Genomic DNA, 16,676 nt, shown 5'->3' with positions numbered 1-16,676 from the left:
TCATTGGGTCTTACGATACACAAACAAGTCATTTTATATTACTTTGAAAAGTTTTTCACATCAGTAGTACCAGTTATTTCAAGATCCCATGTTTAGCCTCAGAGGCAAAAAACACTCTTCCTAAGTTTTAATGAAAACATTCCAGAAGTTTTCATTCTACAAATCAAAAGCAGAACACAATGGCTAAGCTACACTGGCATCCTGGCTATGAAGTCTTACAAAGATCTTGCCCTGAAATACCTGTTGCCTCTGAAAATGGAATCTGTTCACATATGGACTGCTTTACAGTCCTATACTACCACTGTTGAGTGACACATGGAAGAATTACATATTGTAGCACTCACTTCTTAAAAACTTGCCAAAAGACAATATAGAAACAGTGATATTTTATCAATTATTTAACCTGCCATAATTTACTCCTATCTGAAAAAATGAACATTATTTAACACACTCTTGCTATAATCAGTGTTATATGCTGGGGAGGAACAGAAGTTCCCATGCAATGATAGTCATCCACAATCCAGTGTTGTGACGATTTTTGAGTCTGGAGGGATCAGATAGTTTCATCACTGTTCCTGGTCCAGATGTAACAGTGGGGTTGAAAGACTACCAGTCTGGCTCTAAAAAGAGAGATGTTCAAGAGTCCCATGTGTGCTCAGGGTCATCACCTGCACTAATAGTTCGAAGAGATTATGGTTAACCAATAAGCATTTGGTATATAGGGTTGGGGTTTTTTTTGTGTTGGGTTTGTGTTGGTTTTTTTGTGTTGTTTTTTTTTTTAATTCATGGTTACTAACTTGTTTTGCTCATCATCATAGATGAAAGACTGTGTTTCAAAACCAAAAATACATTATTGAAATTGCAGTCCAGGAGTCAGCAAATTTGAGTTTACTGGAACTGTAATCTCTTGTAATCTGCTCTTCAAAGCAGGGAACATGGTGAAGAAGCTCTTACTTTGTTACATGTCAAAAAGTGAACTGTTGCCTTCCTGTAATGTTTTAAACTAAACACCAACATCTGTGGCAATGTAACTGTCAGGTGGAAAAAGTCATGGCTGCAGAGCTCTTCTTGTATAGTGTTAGCCAAGGCAAGGACTTTTACTTCAGTTCCTCCATATATAGCCCTCAAGAAGGAAAATCTTTTAATCTTTCAAATGTTCTTCAGGAATTTTCCAGCTGTTTGACATTTTTTAATGCTTTCTCTCGTAGAAGGTAATATCTCACAGAGCAATCTCATATTCCACCAGCCAGCACATGCATTGTAAGCATTCTGTAGAGGGTATTTCCACACTGCAACAACTATGGGCAATGGCACCACTGGATTGATACACTTTTAGGAAAGGAGTAATCTATTGCATGAAATGAACACCCTTGTTTCCATTCTTCGCTTGATGCCAGATTAACTATTAAGAAACCTAATATTTACTTCCTAATTGTTTGTATACTATGCAATGATCTGTAAAGCAGCAGGAAATAAAAGCACACAATTTACTGAAGTCAAAGCTTTTGGGCTGAGAGTTTAGAAGGTCTTCATGAGAATGAAAGAGAAGTTTATGCCTGTCTCTTCCATCTCCTCACAAATACTGAATGACCTACAAATTGATGAGGGTGTAATAACACCTGCTCTACTATCAAGAGTGGAGGATAGCATCATGATTTTGGGAAAATGTGAAAAATATCCAAATATATGCAGAAAGCTGAAGTGCAAAATAATTTTGAACACTGAAAAGCCAAGGTATAAACATCCAAATGAGAAAAGGGCTTGTGAAGCAAAGTTGTATTTTCTAGCTAAGATCTACTGTGATCTGAACATTAACATAGACACAACTTGGAAGCCATCAGACACCAGAAGGATTCTAAGTCGTGTAGTAACATATTCAGTATTAATAACCCAACAGAAGGAAGAGGTCTCTAAATCAATAATGCAAAGACATACATAAAACAAGACCTAATTTGAGAACGTTACCAGCAGACTGGAATAGCTGCAAATATAACATGTGCCAAATGCAGAACCAAGAGAGCAACTAGCAAATGTTAACACATTGAGTGAGGTAGATATGCTTTGTGACCAGCAGGAAAAAAAACACAACAAAAAAACCCCAAACAAAACAACAAAAAAAGGGAAAATTAATGCAAGAGCACATTATATTAAAAAAGGTGTGTTTAAAAAACTTCAGGTCAGTACTCTGGACAGCTGTATCCCACTGCACTGCTATCTGAGCAACAGCACAAACAATACCTCACTATTTAATATAGCTGTAAGCAGAACTAAAGTGATAATTGTGGCAGAATTGAGTGGGATATTACCTGGAACAGCCAGGGAAGCTGACTAGTGGAAGACATGGATGATGGAAAAAAAAGCCATCAGCATTTTGTTTTTCACATTATATGGAATTAGGAATAACAATTTTTTATGCAACAGGTTTCTGTAAATAACAATTTGTTTGATATTTAAAATCTGCAGTACCACTAAAAACTCTATAAATTTATTCATAATTTAATAATGAGCCAGGATGCCTGTTCCTCCTGTTTGACAAACAATGCCTATGCAGCATCTGATTACTCAGGCCCAATGAATTCATTACTTTATCAAATACTCTGGAACCAACATTGGTTTCACACCTAAAAAGGACACAGAATACTATAATGATGTTATCAGCCTTTGTTTCTCTGCAGTGTGCTGACTTCAGAATTTACTTGATACAGTGACTTATAAATTGCATTTAGCAATGCCTTTGATGCATTTACTGTTTGCAAGCCACTCTGTATATACTACCAAAAAGAAAGAAAAAAAACCCTGAAATGTGTTTCTTTAAAAAAAACAGTCTTTCATTTGATAGGCTAACATACACACCAACTATGTGTTACCGATACCCTCCTCTCCTGAAACAGGAGACTATAAATCCTCCTAAATGCTGGTGAGTACTCTGATGGGGTAGGACCAAATCAAATTACTTTGCAGTCCCTAGTTTCAGTTTACATATGAAAGTAATTCATTCTAATATGAAGGAAAAAATACTCCTCAGGACTAGTCTGCTAAGAAATGGACAGGAAATTAATCACTATTTCTGTACTGTTTTTTGTCTTTTTCACAACAGGTGCTTTATACCTTCACCACTACAAACTATTCCACTAAAATATAGCCAACGAAATTTCAGAAACGATATATTATTCAAATTATAGTAAAAATATTGTTTCATGGAGATGACTGCACACTAGTAATTAGTGAACATTATGTTCACAGAGTCTACTGCTCATCTTTAAAAATCAGACAAAAGTTTGGTACTTAACTAACTGAAATGCAAACTCAGAAAAAAAAGGTAAAAAAAGCCTATACTTGGAAGGGAACTAGGAAGTTGGAACACTGAATAAATAGATTACTACTATAATCACTTTTCTTCCTAATAGTATTTAAAATAGACTCAAAATTATTGAGGAGTATGATTTTTGTAAAAAAGATTAGTGTGATAGTCATGGTCATTAGTTAAGTATATTTACTTTGTAAGTTTTCCAAAGCAGAAGTGCTCCTACAATACATTAAATTGAGAGCTTAGCAGTCCATGGGAAATACATTCAGTTTTAATTTGTGAATCTAGAAAAGCGTCCCTTAATTGTGCTGGTTTTTCTCTCCTTCCTTGTTTCATCCCTCCTCCTTTGTTTCAGAGGGCATCTCATACAACAAATGGTAATGTTTTATTTTGAATTTTTAGATTATATTTTGCTGGCTCAAAAGTTCCTATTGAAACTGCTAGAACTACCCTCCACCCCCAATCCATTTTACAAGTTTTCATCTAGGCTTGGAAATAGCATGCAAGGAGTCAGTACAAAGTCATTCTCTTATTTACCTCAGCATAAACCAGTATCAAAATGTGTAACATTTCAAGAGAAAGAATTAAGTGACAAAAAAATTGGAATAACTCAAACATAAACACACGAAAAGTGACATCATCTCTCAACTACTTCATATAGAAACACTCAACCTCCCCTGCTGAAAGAAAACAGATGGATGACAAGTCTTTTCCCAAAAGGAAGTAATTTGCTTATTTGCTTAGAGGCATATACAATTACATTTTGTGGTCTGTATCAGCCAACCATGAACAATATCCTTAAATGATCATTGTGAAAGCTGTATATAATGGGATGAATTAACAAATTTCTAAAACTTTGGAGAACATATAGATATGACTGAACGGCTGAAATTAGTCAGAGAATTGGGGTAAACAGTAAGTACTATTCTTTTAGGATGGTAAATCCCAAAGAATTGGTTAGCTTAACATTCAGAGTCTTATGCCTCTCAGTTTAAATGACCCCTACCTTACAATTTCTGTCTCTCAAATCTAAGAACAATTACTGCAAAACCTCATGACTGAGTTACTTCTGTATGATTTGAGTAGTAAGTCCTCATAATTGCTACTCACTATATTATGGGAAGCATGGCACTTCTGACAGGAGCAATGCAAGCATTACAGGACCTTGACCTAACTCCTAAGTGTTCTCACTTCAGAGTTTTTGCCACAAATGGTCAAAATGCCTATCACTGCCCAAAGATTCAGCTTTTCAGCATTCAAAGATGTCAACTTCTTCACCACACAACCTCAGAAAATGGAAGACAATCACACTGCTCTTTAATACTTTTTACATGCAATTTCCTCAATATATATGGGTATATTACCATACTCCAGTCTTGGTAAAAGTCAATAATGTGACATTAGGTTCCATGGTTACAGCTTTCTCTGCCCAGCTCCACATTTTTAATTACTAGACTAGGCTGAAAAATTTAACAGCTCTATAGCTAGATATCTACTTTGAGGACTCTTTATAACTGTATGGCAGGGACTCTTAAATTAACACCTAATAGAAATATTTGAAGATTTGCTGCTGATTTGGCAGGTCAGAGCGACTTTCAAGAACAGAGCAGCATTAATCTCCATGCTCTTCATCAGTGCACAGAAAATTTAAATCCTACTTTACCCCAGAAGTTATTTTTGCAGTTGCTTCATGCATCTCTGTTCTTTCTACTAGATATCCAGACTGTCCCAAAGAGAACCAATTCCACTTATTCATGGAAATAAAAGAATCTGAAACCACATGCTCTGTAACCATTTCCTGAAGTGGAATTCATCAAAATCTAATTTTTTTTTCTTCTCTGAGGAAGTAGTCTGATTACCTGCAATCACTGGTTATGGGTGTAAAAAAACAAAAGGAAAGGCATAGATATTTCTCACTTCTTGTCCAAAGTAAAGGAGTTCCTAAGTTAAACCATAAGCATAATTTATTTGGATATACAGAGGTTACTTTTGCAGAGACCAGAGTTGTTAAGACATATTAGTAACTGTTGAATTTTTACACGTACGTCTTATTTTCCTTCATGGCCATTGTCATTCTCTGTTGGTATTCTGAGATTAAATGCTGTATCCAGTAACACTCCCCCTTACCCCAGTTCTGGTAAACACCACTGACCCAAATTCAAGATCTCCTATAGCAGTGTCAGTATTTGCTCAGTTGTCCCTCTGTTGAACTTTAATCAAAAAGATTGTTTAGGGAGAGAAGTGAAAGTTCTTTCTTCTGAGAGACAGTACTATCAAGGATGCTGAAGAAAGGTCCTGAGAATATGTAGAACAGGTTACAATGATCAAAGTTAGAAAAATAAAACACATGTAATACAAAACCATAAGTACAGTCCTAACACAATAAAACAGGCACACTTTGCTTGAAAGGCAGGAATTGGTAACTTTTTCAGATACCCCAGCCAGGTGTTTCCTCTGCTTATCTGATTCTTCAAGCTTAGATAAGCTACAATACTGTTAACTGAAAATGGATAGCCGATTCTGTTGTGACTTGTGTGCTCCAAGACCTGGGAAAAGACTAAGGGATTTTCCAAAACATTTTCAGAGCTCTGAAGTGTCCCCACGGACAGTTTCAATCACCTGAAGTCACCAGACACTCGTTCCATGCTGTCTTTCCACTTTTGAAGAGTCTGATTTAAAACTTTCAGACGATGTGAGTCTGTATGTCAGCAGACAGTATTTAGAAAGCAGCTCTTAACCTGCCACTGTTCTATTGTTTGTGCTGAAACATCTTGTTATATTTCACGTAACAATTCAACCTGTTTATATTCTTTTATACAGTGTCTGACTACACTATGACATGCCTCAAACTTCTGACTAGTCTCAGCTTGTTATAACTTCCTATGTTACCAGCATCATAAAAACAACCAGGAACAGACCATAGAGTATTTGATCCACAGCACCACAGTCTTACCCCTACATTAAATCATTTAGGGCTCCCCACTCCTCACTTCTTTTTCCCTGCAACCAAATGAAAGGCTGTAACTTTAAAGTTGATTTTTAGAGGACATTTACAATATTATCTATTTGTGTTAGCACCATCTGACAGACCATGCAGGGATATTTACTGTGTCAGATGAAAGCTCCCTTGTTTATTTCTGTTGGTCTGAGGCCATTTGAAAGATTTTCATTCACTGATAGAAAGGGAGGGCAGGGAGAGGCAGAACTGATGGCTGCTTGGATTTAGTTGCTGATGAAGAACCTACATACTCAGTTTTTTCAAGGAAAATATAACTTTTTGCAAATTCAGAGTCCATGACCACTAGGAGTAATAGCCACCCTTATTTTTTCCGTAATTGTTAAGTTTGGATTGCTGAGCATCAAGCAATTTTCTGGCCTTATACACACACAGTTGTAATTGAAAGAAAGAAAATATGCTGGTACTAACTAATTACAGTTCCCTGCTAATATTTTCCTCCCTTCCCAACTATTCACACGTTTTTCCAGCTCTATTAAAATACACATAAGCATCAGTGTTCTGAAGAACTAACTACATAGGTAATACAAATGTTTGGATCTCCTTTCCAACTTCACTACAGCTTGTTCTGCAGATAAGCATACAATATTTTTTGCTTAATGCAGTCTACTTTAGAAATGAAACTAACAGAAGATGTGAAGTGAAGCTTCATTTCGTATGGTTCCAGATTCTGCTTTCTTTCATTTATAAAGAACACTTCAGTGAAGCAGGTGACTGTGGATCAAAACACTGTGATGAGTACTTTTCATGTTTCCATGTTCTGTATAGATTATCCACTGCATTCCAACTTGCTGTGTCTGCATGGTGGCACCAAAATACCTAACTGTAACTAAATGTTTGACTGGGGACAAGTCAGATAAGTCCCAGGACGAAAACCTACTGATGGTCTCTTCAATAAAATGTGCTTTAATCAAAATTTTAAGGAAGAAATTATTTCTGAAGTCCTTTTTTTCTACCTGAAATTTATTTTAGCAAAATGAGGCTAATCATATTTCTGTACATACCAAATAAATTTTGACAATCAAGATATGGAGATGAAAAACATGCAGAGAGAATAAAGTTGCTATTATTTTAGTAATGGAGGAAACTGCTGATCCTGTAGACATTTTTTTAAAAGTAGGAATTGACTCATCTGTCACTGTTCATGCAGAGGCAGTTATAAGAGAACTTAAGCCAAATTACATGCTTTAGTCCAGATTTTTATTTTCACTTAAAGTGTTATCTTCAGCCCAAAGATGCTGTGCTGCAAGTTGCTTATTCATTGAAGAATATATTCTGGCAGACAGCAACAGATGTCTATAGTATGTAATTCAAAATGTTCTGAGACAGAAATACAAAGTGGATAATCCTTCATTCCACAGTTATGAGGACAATGTTTACAGCTGTACTCCACATCAAATGTAAAAATCTGAGTGAAGCACCTAAGTACTCAAGAAAAGCAGCTACCTTTCTTTGAGTAGGGTGGTATGCAGAATTTCAGTAAAACTTTTTGCTTGTGCACTCAAGAAAGGTCCCCAAGATTTCAATGAAGATTCTGTCCTGTTCCCTAATTTCCCTACACAGTAGTGTAGTGTACGTAGTGAAGGTAACAAAAAAAAAAATTCCTTTCTTCTAGGTTTCCAGGCCCAACTGCTCAGCTAATGATGAAAGTGACTACTATTCTGCTTAACAATTACCTAATGTTCTTCTATTTAAACATAAGGGCTTAGGCTTCTGTAAACCATATGCAGCTTGAAAGAATTAAAGTTGTATTTGTTTTTTTCAAACATAATCTGCACTGATTTTGGCTCCACACTCCATTTTCCTCTTTCTATTCTGAGGATTTCTTTCTCATGTAACCAACCCCCCAATAAGCTACAAGTTTTATCCTCAGTATCAAGCACCATTGTGACAACCACACACACTACTTTAACAACTTGCTGACTGACCATTGGCCATGGACTCAAGTTCCTTGCTGTACATTTTTGCATCTAGCTTCAACTGATAAAATAATGGATTGCTGACACAAATCCTGCTTCCACTGTAGCTGACAATCCTGCTCTACCTGAAATGCTCACGAACCCTCACTTTAGGGAAAGGGTGAGTTAAGATATGCAAAGTAAATATTCAAGGACTCTTCTTTTCCCACAGAAAAATTATGGGAAATTCTTTGACAAGCCCATATTGCTTCCTTTTCTGACTTTTTAGTTCCTAAGATAACAACGACAAACTGAAGTTTTCACAGCCTAAGTGGAGTTCAGTGAAGAAAGAGTAACAAATCAAGCTATATTGGAGGCATGAGATGCTGATGACCAGTTACTTAAAAAAACCCAGCAAACAGCTCTCAACATCCTAAAAGAAAGAGCTTTAGAAATTATTTCTACCTTGAAATGGTCACTGTATACACTAAACATTAGAATGTAATAACATTCTGGACTAGTACACTTGACTTGTATACCAGAGTAATTATGCCTATTTGCACTATACTGCAATCCACACAAGGTAGTGACTTTGATGATATAATTCAGAAAAATTGTGGATAAAAATTCAAAATTGAAATAAAAAAACTTTTTAAGGAAAGCCTGTTAGAGGAGAGAGTAAGGCAGAAGGAAAAAACATTCAAAGGAGGATAAGGATTTTTCTATTACCATGGAGTAGGGAAGAGTGAGCATTTATCAGACACAAAGAATTCAGAGAAGCTCTAGTGTAGAATTTGCAACAGAATCTGAAAAAAAATATTCCATGTGCAATATGGACTAATTAATTTAGAGGATTTCTTAATTTATGTTTAAAGGTAAAGAAATACTGCTAGACATAAGCTTCCAATATATTGTGAGGGGTTGGTCAGTTTGCTTTTCTGAGAAAAATTTCTTACTTTTTTGTGTCCTCTTTTTAAAGATTAGGCCAAAGTTTTTCTGGAGAAATTCAAAAGCTAAAGAAATTATGGCTTTAGCTGTGCAATATCTTCTAGCACTTATTTTCAAGATTTATACCTAAAATATTAATATGTAAAATATGAAGTACAGGAAAGTTCATTACTAATAAGTAGTAATAAATATACTAGCAAGCATATTCAATAAACATTTTTAATTTGAAACAAGTGTTCTATAAAATAAAAAAATAAGGAAAACAACTTAAAATCTTCACCTAAAGTAATAGAAATAGTGTAATAAAATTTGGTCCAAGATGTTAAACTGAAAACTCATCTCAAAAGCATTTTATATGTTCCACAAATTACAGTGTATCCCTAAAAGAATAATATAAGGAATTATCATAACAGTCCTGATAAGTTTTTTTAATCTAGAAGAAAAACCTATGATTATAGATTAAAAATTGCAAAAATACTGTCAGGAAGATTAAACAACTAAGTGGCACCTACACATAATTTCCTCTTTATATGTCTCTTGCACTATAGGAGTTTAAGACGATCCTTATCCCAGTTATGGTGTTCTAAAGCAAACCCTTCCCCAAGCCCAACAAATTAAGCTCAAACCAAAAGACTTCACTAAATTTTATTAGATAGCATTAAATCATTTGCAAAACTCTTGTCTTCAGGGGAAGGCTTAATTAAAAGGTTTGGTGACTACAATTTTACATTAAAGCCACATGAAAATCACCTTGTAGCAAGATCCAAATTATGAATTTATGTGGTACCTAGCTGCCTGAGGTTACCAAAAATCAAATCTAACATACCTTGGCAAAAAAGACTGTGAGGTGTGTTTCACTGCCAAGTATCCAAATGGGAAATTTTGGAGACTTCAAATATGAACCAACCTAAAAAAGTAAAACAAAATCAAAACCACATAGGAAACCCAAAAACCACATCTAGTTAGTGATCAAGTTAATGACAATCCAGTTAGTGAAGTCCCAACTGCTCTGAAAACTAATATAAAACATTCAATAATATGACTTAGAATCTAATTTTCATTACTGATTTCCATTTGACTTGGAAAACAATATAGCTTATGATAGTTAGCTGAAATAAGACATCAGTGAGAAAGTAGCATCAATAATATACCTTATTCCAACCTTGGACACATGCTTCAAGTGCTGCACACAAGTAAGTACTCCTGCACTTAACAATACTATAATGAGATGCTAAACGAAGCCTAAATCCACTTGACTTACTAGCTGATTTTGGATTAATCAATTCAGAATCAATGCTTATTTAATAAATGGACAGTTAGTTACAAGTCAGTACACAAACATTCTGCAAACTACATAATCCTCTCTAAGACTGACATAAATTAAAGGAATTTGATAGAAATTGAAAAGGAAGTAAAGAACAACTAAAAAGTCTGTTGAAATTAAGAGTATTAATGCTGTTTCAAAAGCATTATTTGTAAAGCACAAAATTTTACAAATAAAAACCTTAAATTAACAAGTTGTATCACAACAGGAAGTAACTATATGGATTAGGTTGCACTTCACTTACTTGCAGATATTCACAGATGAATACATAAGGTAACTTTTAGACCTTAAACATTTTACATTCAGAATATATTTACTAGTAGTTTTACCATTTTATTATGTCTACTTATTTTAAATGGAAGACAGTTATAGCATAAAAAACAAACAACAAAACTGCAACATTCAAAATAGCAAGTCACTTTGGGACTTTACAATTTTCTAACTATCCACATAACTTGCATTATATTTTATTTTAGTAAAAACATATGCTTCTAACCAGCTATATTAAGCAGGTGCAATAAAGTTATAATTTAAATAGCATCAAACAACATTTATTCAAGAAGATACATTTAACAATTTTATTATGTATCTGTTTTAATATAGTAATACTCTCATTTTTAATCTGAAGTTGAACATACTTTAAAAGTCCTTTAATGTCTCCAATTGTGACATGAAGCTTTTAGTAATATTGTCCAAGAAACCCACAACACCTTAATGGAAGAAAAATTCTGAATTATGCATAAAACAGCTTACCTTACAATATCTCAGAGATTCCATCAATGTCAAAAAGCCTACTGTTGCCTGTTTATGTATACCAAGAAGTTCTGTTCAAAAGAAAACGAAAGATGTATTCAAGAAAAAGTATGCAAAGCCTCTTTTAAGCCATTTTTCCTTACTTTCTAAGTTTATCAAGTAAGAACAATTTTAGAAGTCATGCAGTTTTGGCAACAAAGGCAAACCATCAAGGTGCAGTCAAAAACAAAAGTTTAATACTTTCTCTCTCTACAAAATAAGAACAGCCAAATGGATGTTTTAAAAAGTTTACTGTTGATAGCTCCTTTTCAGAAGTTTTTGTATTTATTAGGTGATGAAGTACTTAAAACCGACACAAAAATTATTCCCAGAAAAACTTAAGACAAAGTTATCTTGAAGAGGAAAAAAGTATATATGCAGATACGCATTTTATTTTCTTTCCTTTTTTTTAAGAGTTCCCTACCTATATTTATCTTAACTTCACATTCTGAATAATAAAACATAATTTTTGCGAATAATAGTTCTGTTAGTAGGAAAGAAAGCATTCACTTAATTTGATTTCCTGCAGACTTCCATACAATGTACCATACAGCTCTCACACACAGCTGTCAGCAGTAGCTTAAATATATTTATGCACTACTGATTGGAGGAGCACTTACAGGCCTTATTTGAGGCTCTCCAATAAAGAATGAGAAGGCTCTCTAAAATTCAGACTTAGAAACTAGTTATAATCATAGTATTTGAAGAAGCTCTGGGCTTACACATACATATCCTCAACAGTAAAAGTACTTGAAACAGCCCTGCCAGGTCCCTGAACATTGTCTAAACAAAGAGCAGCACATACCAGATTCTGCAAATAAACATGGGAACATGAACCATGACAAATTTAACAAGATCTGCATTTCCTTTTTTCAGAGAATGTTGATTTTTGTATTTGAAAAATGCTTCTAAAACCCTAATTCTCAACCACATTTTTAAACATTGATCATTCAGGTACAACAGCGTAAAGCTACAATGTCTTTACCATATAATCTAAGAATCATAGAATGTTGTGGGTTGGAAGGGACCTTAAAGATCATCTAATTCCAATCCCCCTGCCATCGGCAGGGTCACCTCTCACTAGATCAGGTTGGTCAAAGCCCCATCCAGCCTGCCCTTGAACACTTCTAGGGAGGAGGAATCCTCAGCTTCCCTGGGCAACCTGGTCCAGGTTATATCCTATATCAAGCAACATCAACAGTGTATCTGAAAGCTATTAGGTTAACTTTAGCCTTTAGTCACTGGTCCACCCATGCCTCCTTCAGAATTAGTCAACAGAGAAGACACACACAAAAGCAAATCATTGTTCTCAGATGAATTATAAGGAAACAAGGGGAGACAAGCTGCCCTAAATCAAAGTTCATCCCTGTGAATATCCTCACCCCACAGAAACAAAAAACATCACTGGAAGAGATCTGATAACACCAAAGTGCATCTAAGAAAATGAATATGCACGCATCTTGTCAGAAAGTTGGCCAGTCCTTTTTTTAAAGTACTTTTGCAAAGTACTCGATTTCTAAAATGGGAGAAAACAGGCGCCTTTATAAAAACCTCGGCCAAAATAACGAAGGCTTTAAAATGTAATGACATCGTTATCAACCGTATCAGAATGCTGCCACCTAGTGACAATATGAAACACCAATGCTTGGCACGAAGAAAACACAATTACAGCATTATTTTTCTTCATATTAAATTTATATACTTCATATAAGAATGACAGTCTATGAAAAAGCAGAAGGAAAAAAATATCTACCTCTGTATATCTCCCCCCTGTGGATAACTGTTCAAAAGATTTGAGTAAGAAGAAAGTTTTAAAGAGGAATATGTAGATAAAGAATCAAGATAATTTCACTGGTATTTTTACCAATGGTGAACTCCTACACTATTTGAAAAGCGTGCAATAATGTAAGAGTCAGAGCCCTAAGTATAATCCGCAAACTATCTGGAAATTCCTGAAGTTTGCAATTCAGTATGTTCTTTGTCACTGATAAAATAACTTACAGTAACTTCAAAATGGTTTTAAAATAATTTTAAAGATTTAGGTATTAATTAAAAATGGTGTATCTAAACAGCTGAACAAGAGGTAAAGCGGCTTTACATGACTTCTGAATAAAAACATAAGGCAAGTGCCATTTTGAAAATTCAATTTAGTAAACATATTTACTTATGTTATTATCATCACCTATCTAGCATTTTTCCTGTTCCTGCATTGTGGCTGAATCTTCTCACTGTAGCTTCCTTGCTGACCCTGCAAATAAACCACAAACCACACCACATCCATTGCTTTCTGCAGTTCCTTAGCACCACCCTTCCCTTGTGCCAGGGGATACCTTGCCCCTCAGTTTCGGAAGTTCACCTACTGATTACACCTAATCATTGAAGTATCTAAAATCACTTTCTGTTATGTTTACACAAGGAAAAATCAAGCAGCACATGCAATCAGCTCTGTACAATGCTAATGTTGAACCCTTCAATTTGTAGTTGCTTGACCAAAGGAAGCAAGCAACCAGCAACCAAACCAGAAAAACATAAATAAAGACAACTTCAGAAAATAGTCACTAAACACATTCAGTTCCTGTTATTTTGACACCTGCAGCCCTCCTTCATAAAACCTCACCACCTTGGTGGAAAGGATGTTGAAGGTTACAGCTAAAGAGAGTCAAAACACAGGAGGAATGGTTGAAGGAGAAAAGAAAAATGGAGAAAAAGATTGGTAAAGGACATGTGTCAATGTATCCAATACTGTCTTGCCCAAGAGCTTGTGAACAGAACAAGCTGTTCTTTGTCTTTCTTTCTGAGAGTCTACACAAATAACTTTGTAACAGATACTAATTATGACTTAAGACAGGGAATAAACTGGGTTTTATTATAAGTATCTCAAGGACTTGAAAATGGCAGGCACCAAATAGGAGTTAAGTGCAATTACTTGACTGATAAAAAAACCAAAAAGGACATATAACAGCAGATTCTTAAGATGAATTAAAGATTATTTTCTGCTCCTCCTCTTGCTCCGAAGAAAGACATATGTTTCTATGGGAGTTCTGGTTCTGGCTTTTTATGGCAGAATTTACTCAAAACCTAAATATGGAATATTACTCTATGCAAAGAGTTCAGTATTCTCAGAGGTGGTGCCACAAGTGCCAATTAGAGGACAACAACCATCACTTTCCTCCACCTGCTGTCCACATTTCTTCTCATGTAGCCCAAGACGTAGCTGGCCTTCTTTGCCAGAAGGGCACACTGATGACTCACGTGCAACTGCCCACAAGGACCTTGGGTCCTCTTCCACAAAGCTGCTTCCTAGCCAGCCACTGCTGCCCTGTGCTCTTGCATGGGCTTATTCCATTGCAGATGCTGGATTTTGGTGAATTTCATGAGGTTCCTATCAGTCCATTTCTCTAGCCTGATGTGTTGACCAACATTCAAAACTTGCAGAGACTGCACTCCCATCGTCCAGGTCATAAGGTAACTTATAATTTCAACCTGTAGCTGCCAATTTTGTATTCACTGATATTAACATCAGATATCTTGTGCAAGTGTGTTTTATGTCCATTTGAAGTTTGCTTCAATCAAAGGACAGCAAAGAAGGAGACTATCAAAACAGAGCATATTCCAAATCCACAGGTCAGCATCTCCTTGTACATATTATGAACAAGCATAAACTAAAAGCAACTTACTCATTCCTGAACATTCTCTGTCTCCATCCCACACATTAGAAACAGCATGTCCCGTCAAAAGGAGGTTAATCAAACTTTGGCTATATAACAGAAAGAAATAGCCAGTTAAAAGGGAAATACAATTTATTTCTGAAAAAGTGGTTATCTCTAACAAATGAAAAAATTGTGTTACCCGGACAGCTAAGGAGATATTCTTTAAACTATATTTCTTTAATCAGTGCATACCAGCAATGCTGGTATGATCTCCACTTTTTCAACCAGCTTGATACAAAAACATAGCCCTGAATCTGAGAATGGTTCTTCTGAAAAAACAGAAGTATTTCCTCAGAACTGATGCACTAAATGGAATAAGCAGCAGAAAAGGCATGCTATGTTAAGTGTTGCTTTTAGCTATTATAAAATTGTAATCGAACCTTTGTAATAATGTAATGTTAATAATTTTCTAAAAGAATGATCAGTTACAGAAGAGTAAAAAATTAGCCCACTAATCTATTCTAAGTCATAGTAACCACATTCTGCAGCTCACCTTCCATGACCGTAAACAGGATCTATCAATGGCTCAGATGCATCTTCTATTTCATTTTTTATGTTTTCAATACCCTGCAGAACAATTACAAACATTTTTGCTCTCTCAAGAAATGAATTGCAACATTTACAACAACAGAATGCAACAGTAAAACATGAGGAGGCTGATGTGCTTGTATTAATTGATATCTAAACACACTTGCTCTTGACAAGAGATGGTAGGGACATACAACAAAGTTTTTATTCTGGCAATGTACTGCAACATGAATGTAGACACCATTCCATCCACTTATCTAATTTGACTTACTTTATCAGTTGAGTGTTCACCTTAAACAGAAAAAGTGTTACATATTCACACTTTCTCTTAATAAAGAAACAAAACAAACACAAAAAGTATCCAACAACCCACAAACCTTTGTCAGTATCACAGAATACAGAAAGAGCAATACTCCAAATCTGTTTGTCCACACTGAATATTGATCCCAAACAGCATCCTTCAGTTCAGGGAAGCTTTTAAATGCTCGTTTACTAAAGACAAAAAAAAACCCAACAAAACATAAAGAGACATTGTATTTTATTAAGCATTAGAATAGTGTCTTTAAACACAAACAAGAACTATTAATACCCAATGTGAAAACATCCAGGTAAAAGCAGAGTAAAAGTCTTGTTATATACAGAATAACACAGCAGCTGTTCTGGAGTTGCTCTAACTGCCATAGGGTCATTATTATTCATCCATCAAAAGAACATAAATAATTCTGGAGCAATATGCAAAAAAACCCATTTTTTGTATGCAAACCCTAACTATAAAGATACATATGCTTGTTGGAAAGTCGAGTGGCTTGAACTACAAAATACTGTTACTGAAATTGCGATGTTTGCATGGTATGATGTTCTGAAAGACACTCAGTCCATAACCAGTGTAGAAAAAAATTTCCACGTAACCAGGTAAGACTATCTGTCAAGTTTTCAGAGTAATTATTTCCCACAAGAATTTGATTTTGTTTGACTCTAGCTTTGAAAAAATCAAAATGTTCAAAACCACAAGTGGCACATGAACATTTGGGAAACTATGCAGCTGCTGCCTGAATGATAAGGTAACACCAGGTGATCATATGTTTATAAAAAGTAAAATAAAAACAGAGGAAAGCAAGAGATCCACCAAGATTTCAGAGAAACAACACACTTT

The 16,676-nt window shown here is 35.2% G+C and overlaps 1 protein-coding gene across 4 annotated transcripts in view; it reads right to left on the bottom strand.

The window, feature by feature from the left end:
- Nucleotides 1–16,676, bottom strand: part of MINDY3 (MINDY lysine 48 deubiquitinase 3) — a 45,947-nt gene that overhangs the window by 13,247 nt on the left and 16,024 nt on the right. For all 4 annotated transcript variants that reach the window (XM_051609783.1, XM_051609784.1, XM_051609786.1 and 1 more), the window contains 5 exons: nt 15,901–16,015; nt 15,489–15,562; nt 14,963–15,042; nt 11,247–11,317; nt 9,996–10,076 (listed from right to left, as the gene is read on the bottom strand). In XM_051609783.1, coding sequence (XP_051465743.1) covers nt 9,996–10,076; nt 11,247–11,317; nt 14,963–15,042; nt 15,489–15,562; nt 15,901–16,015 — 421 coding nt within the window. The remainder of the gene's footprint in view (nt 1–9,995; nt 10,077–11,246; nt 11,318–14,962; nt 15,043–15,488; nt 15,563–15,900; nt 16,016–16,676) is intronic.

The sequence above is a fragment of the Apus apus genome, chromosome 2, assembly GCF_020740795.1.
Source record: "Apus apus isolate bApuApu2 chromosome 2, bApuApu2.pri.cur, whole genome shotgun sequence".
Taxonomy (NCBI): domain Eukaryota; kingdom Metazoa; phylum Chordata; class Aves; order Apodiformes; family Apodidae; genus Apus; species Apus apus.
The sequence above is the reverse complement of the archived record's forward strand: the minus strand, read 5'-3'. Positions and strand labels throughout refer to the sequence as shown.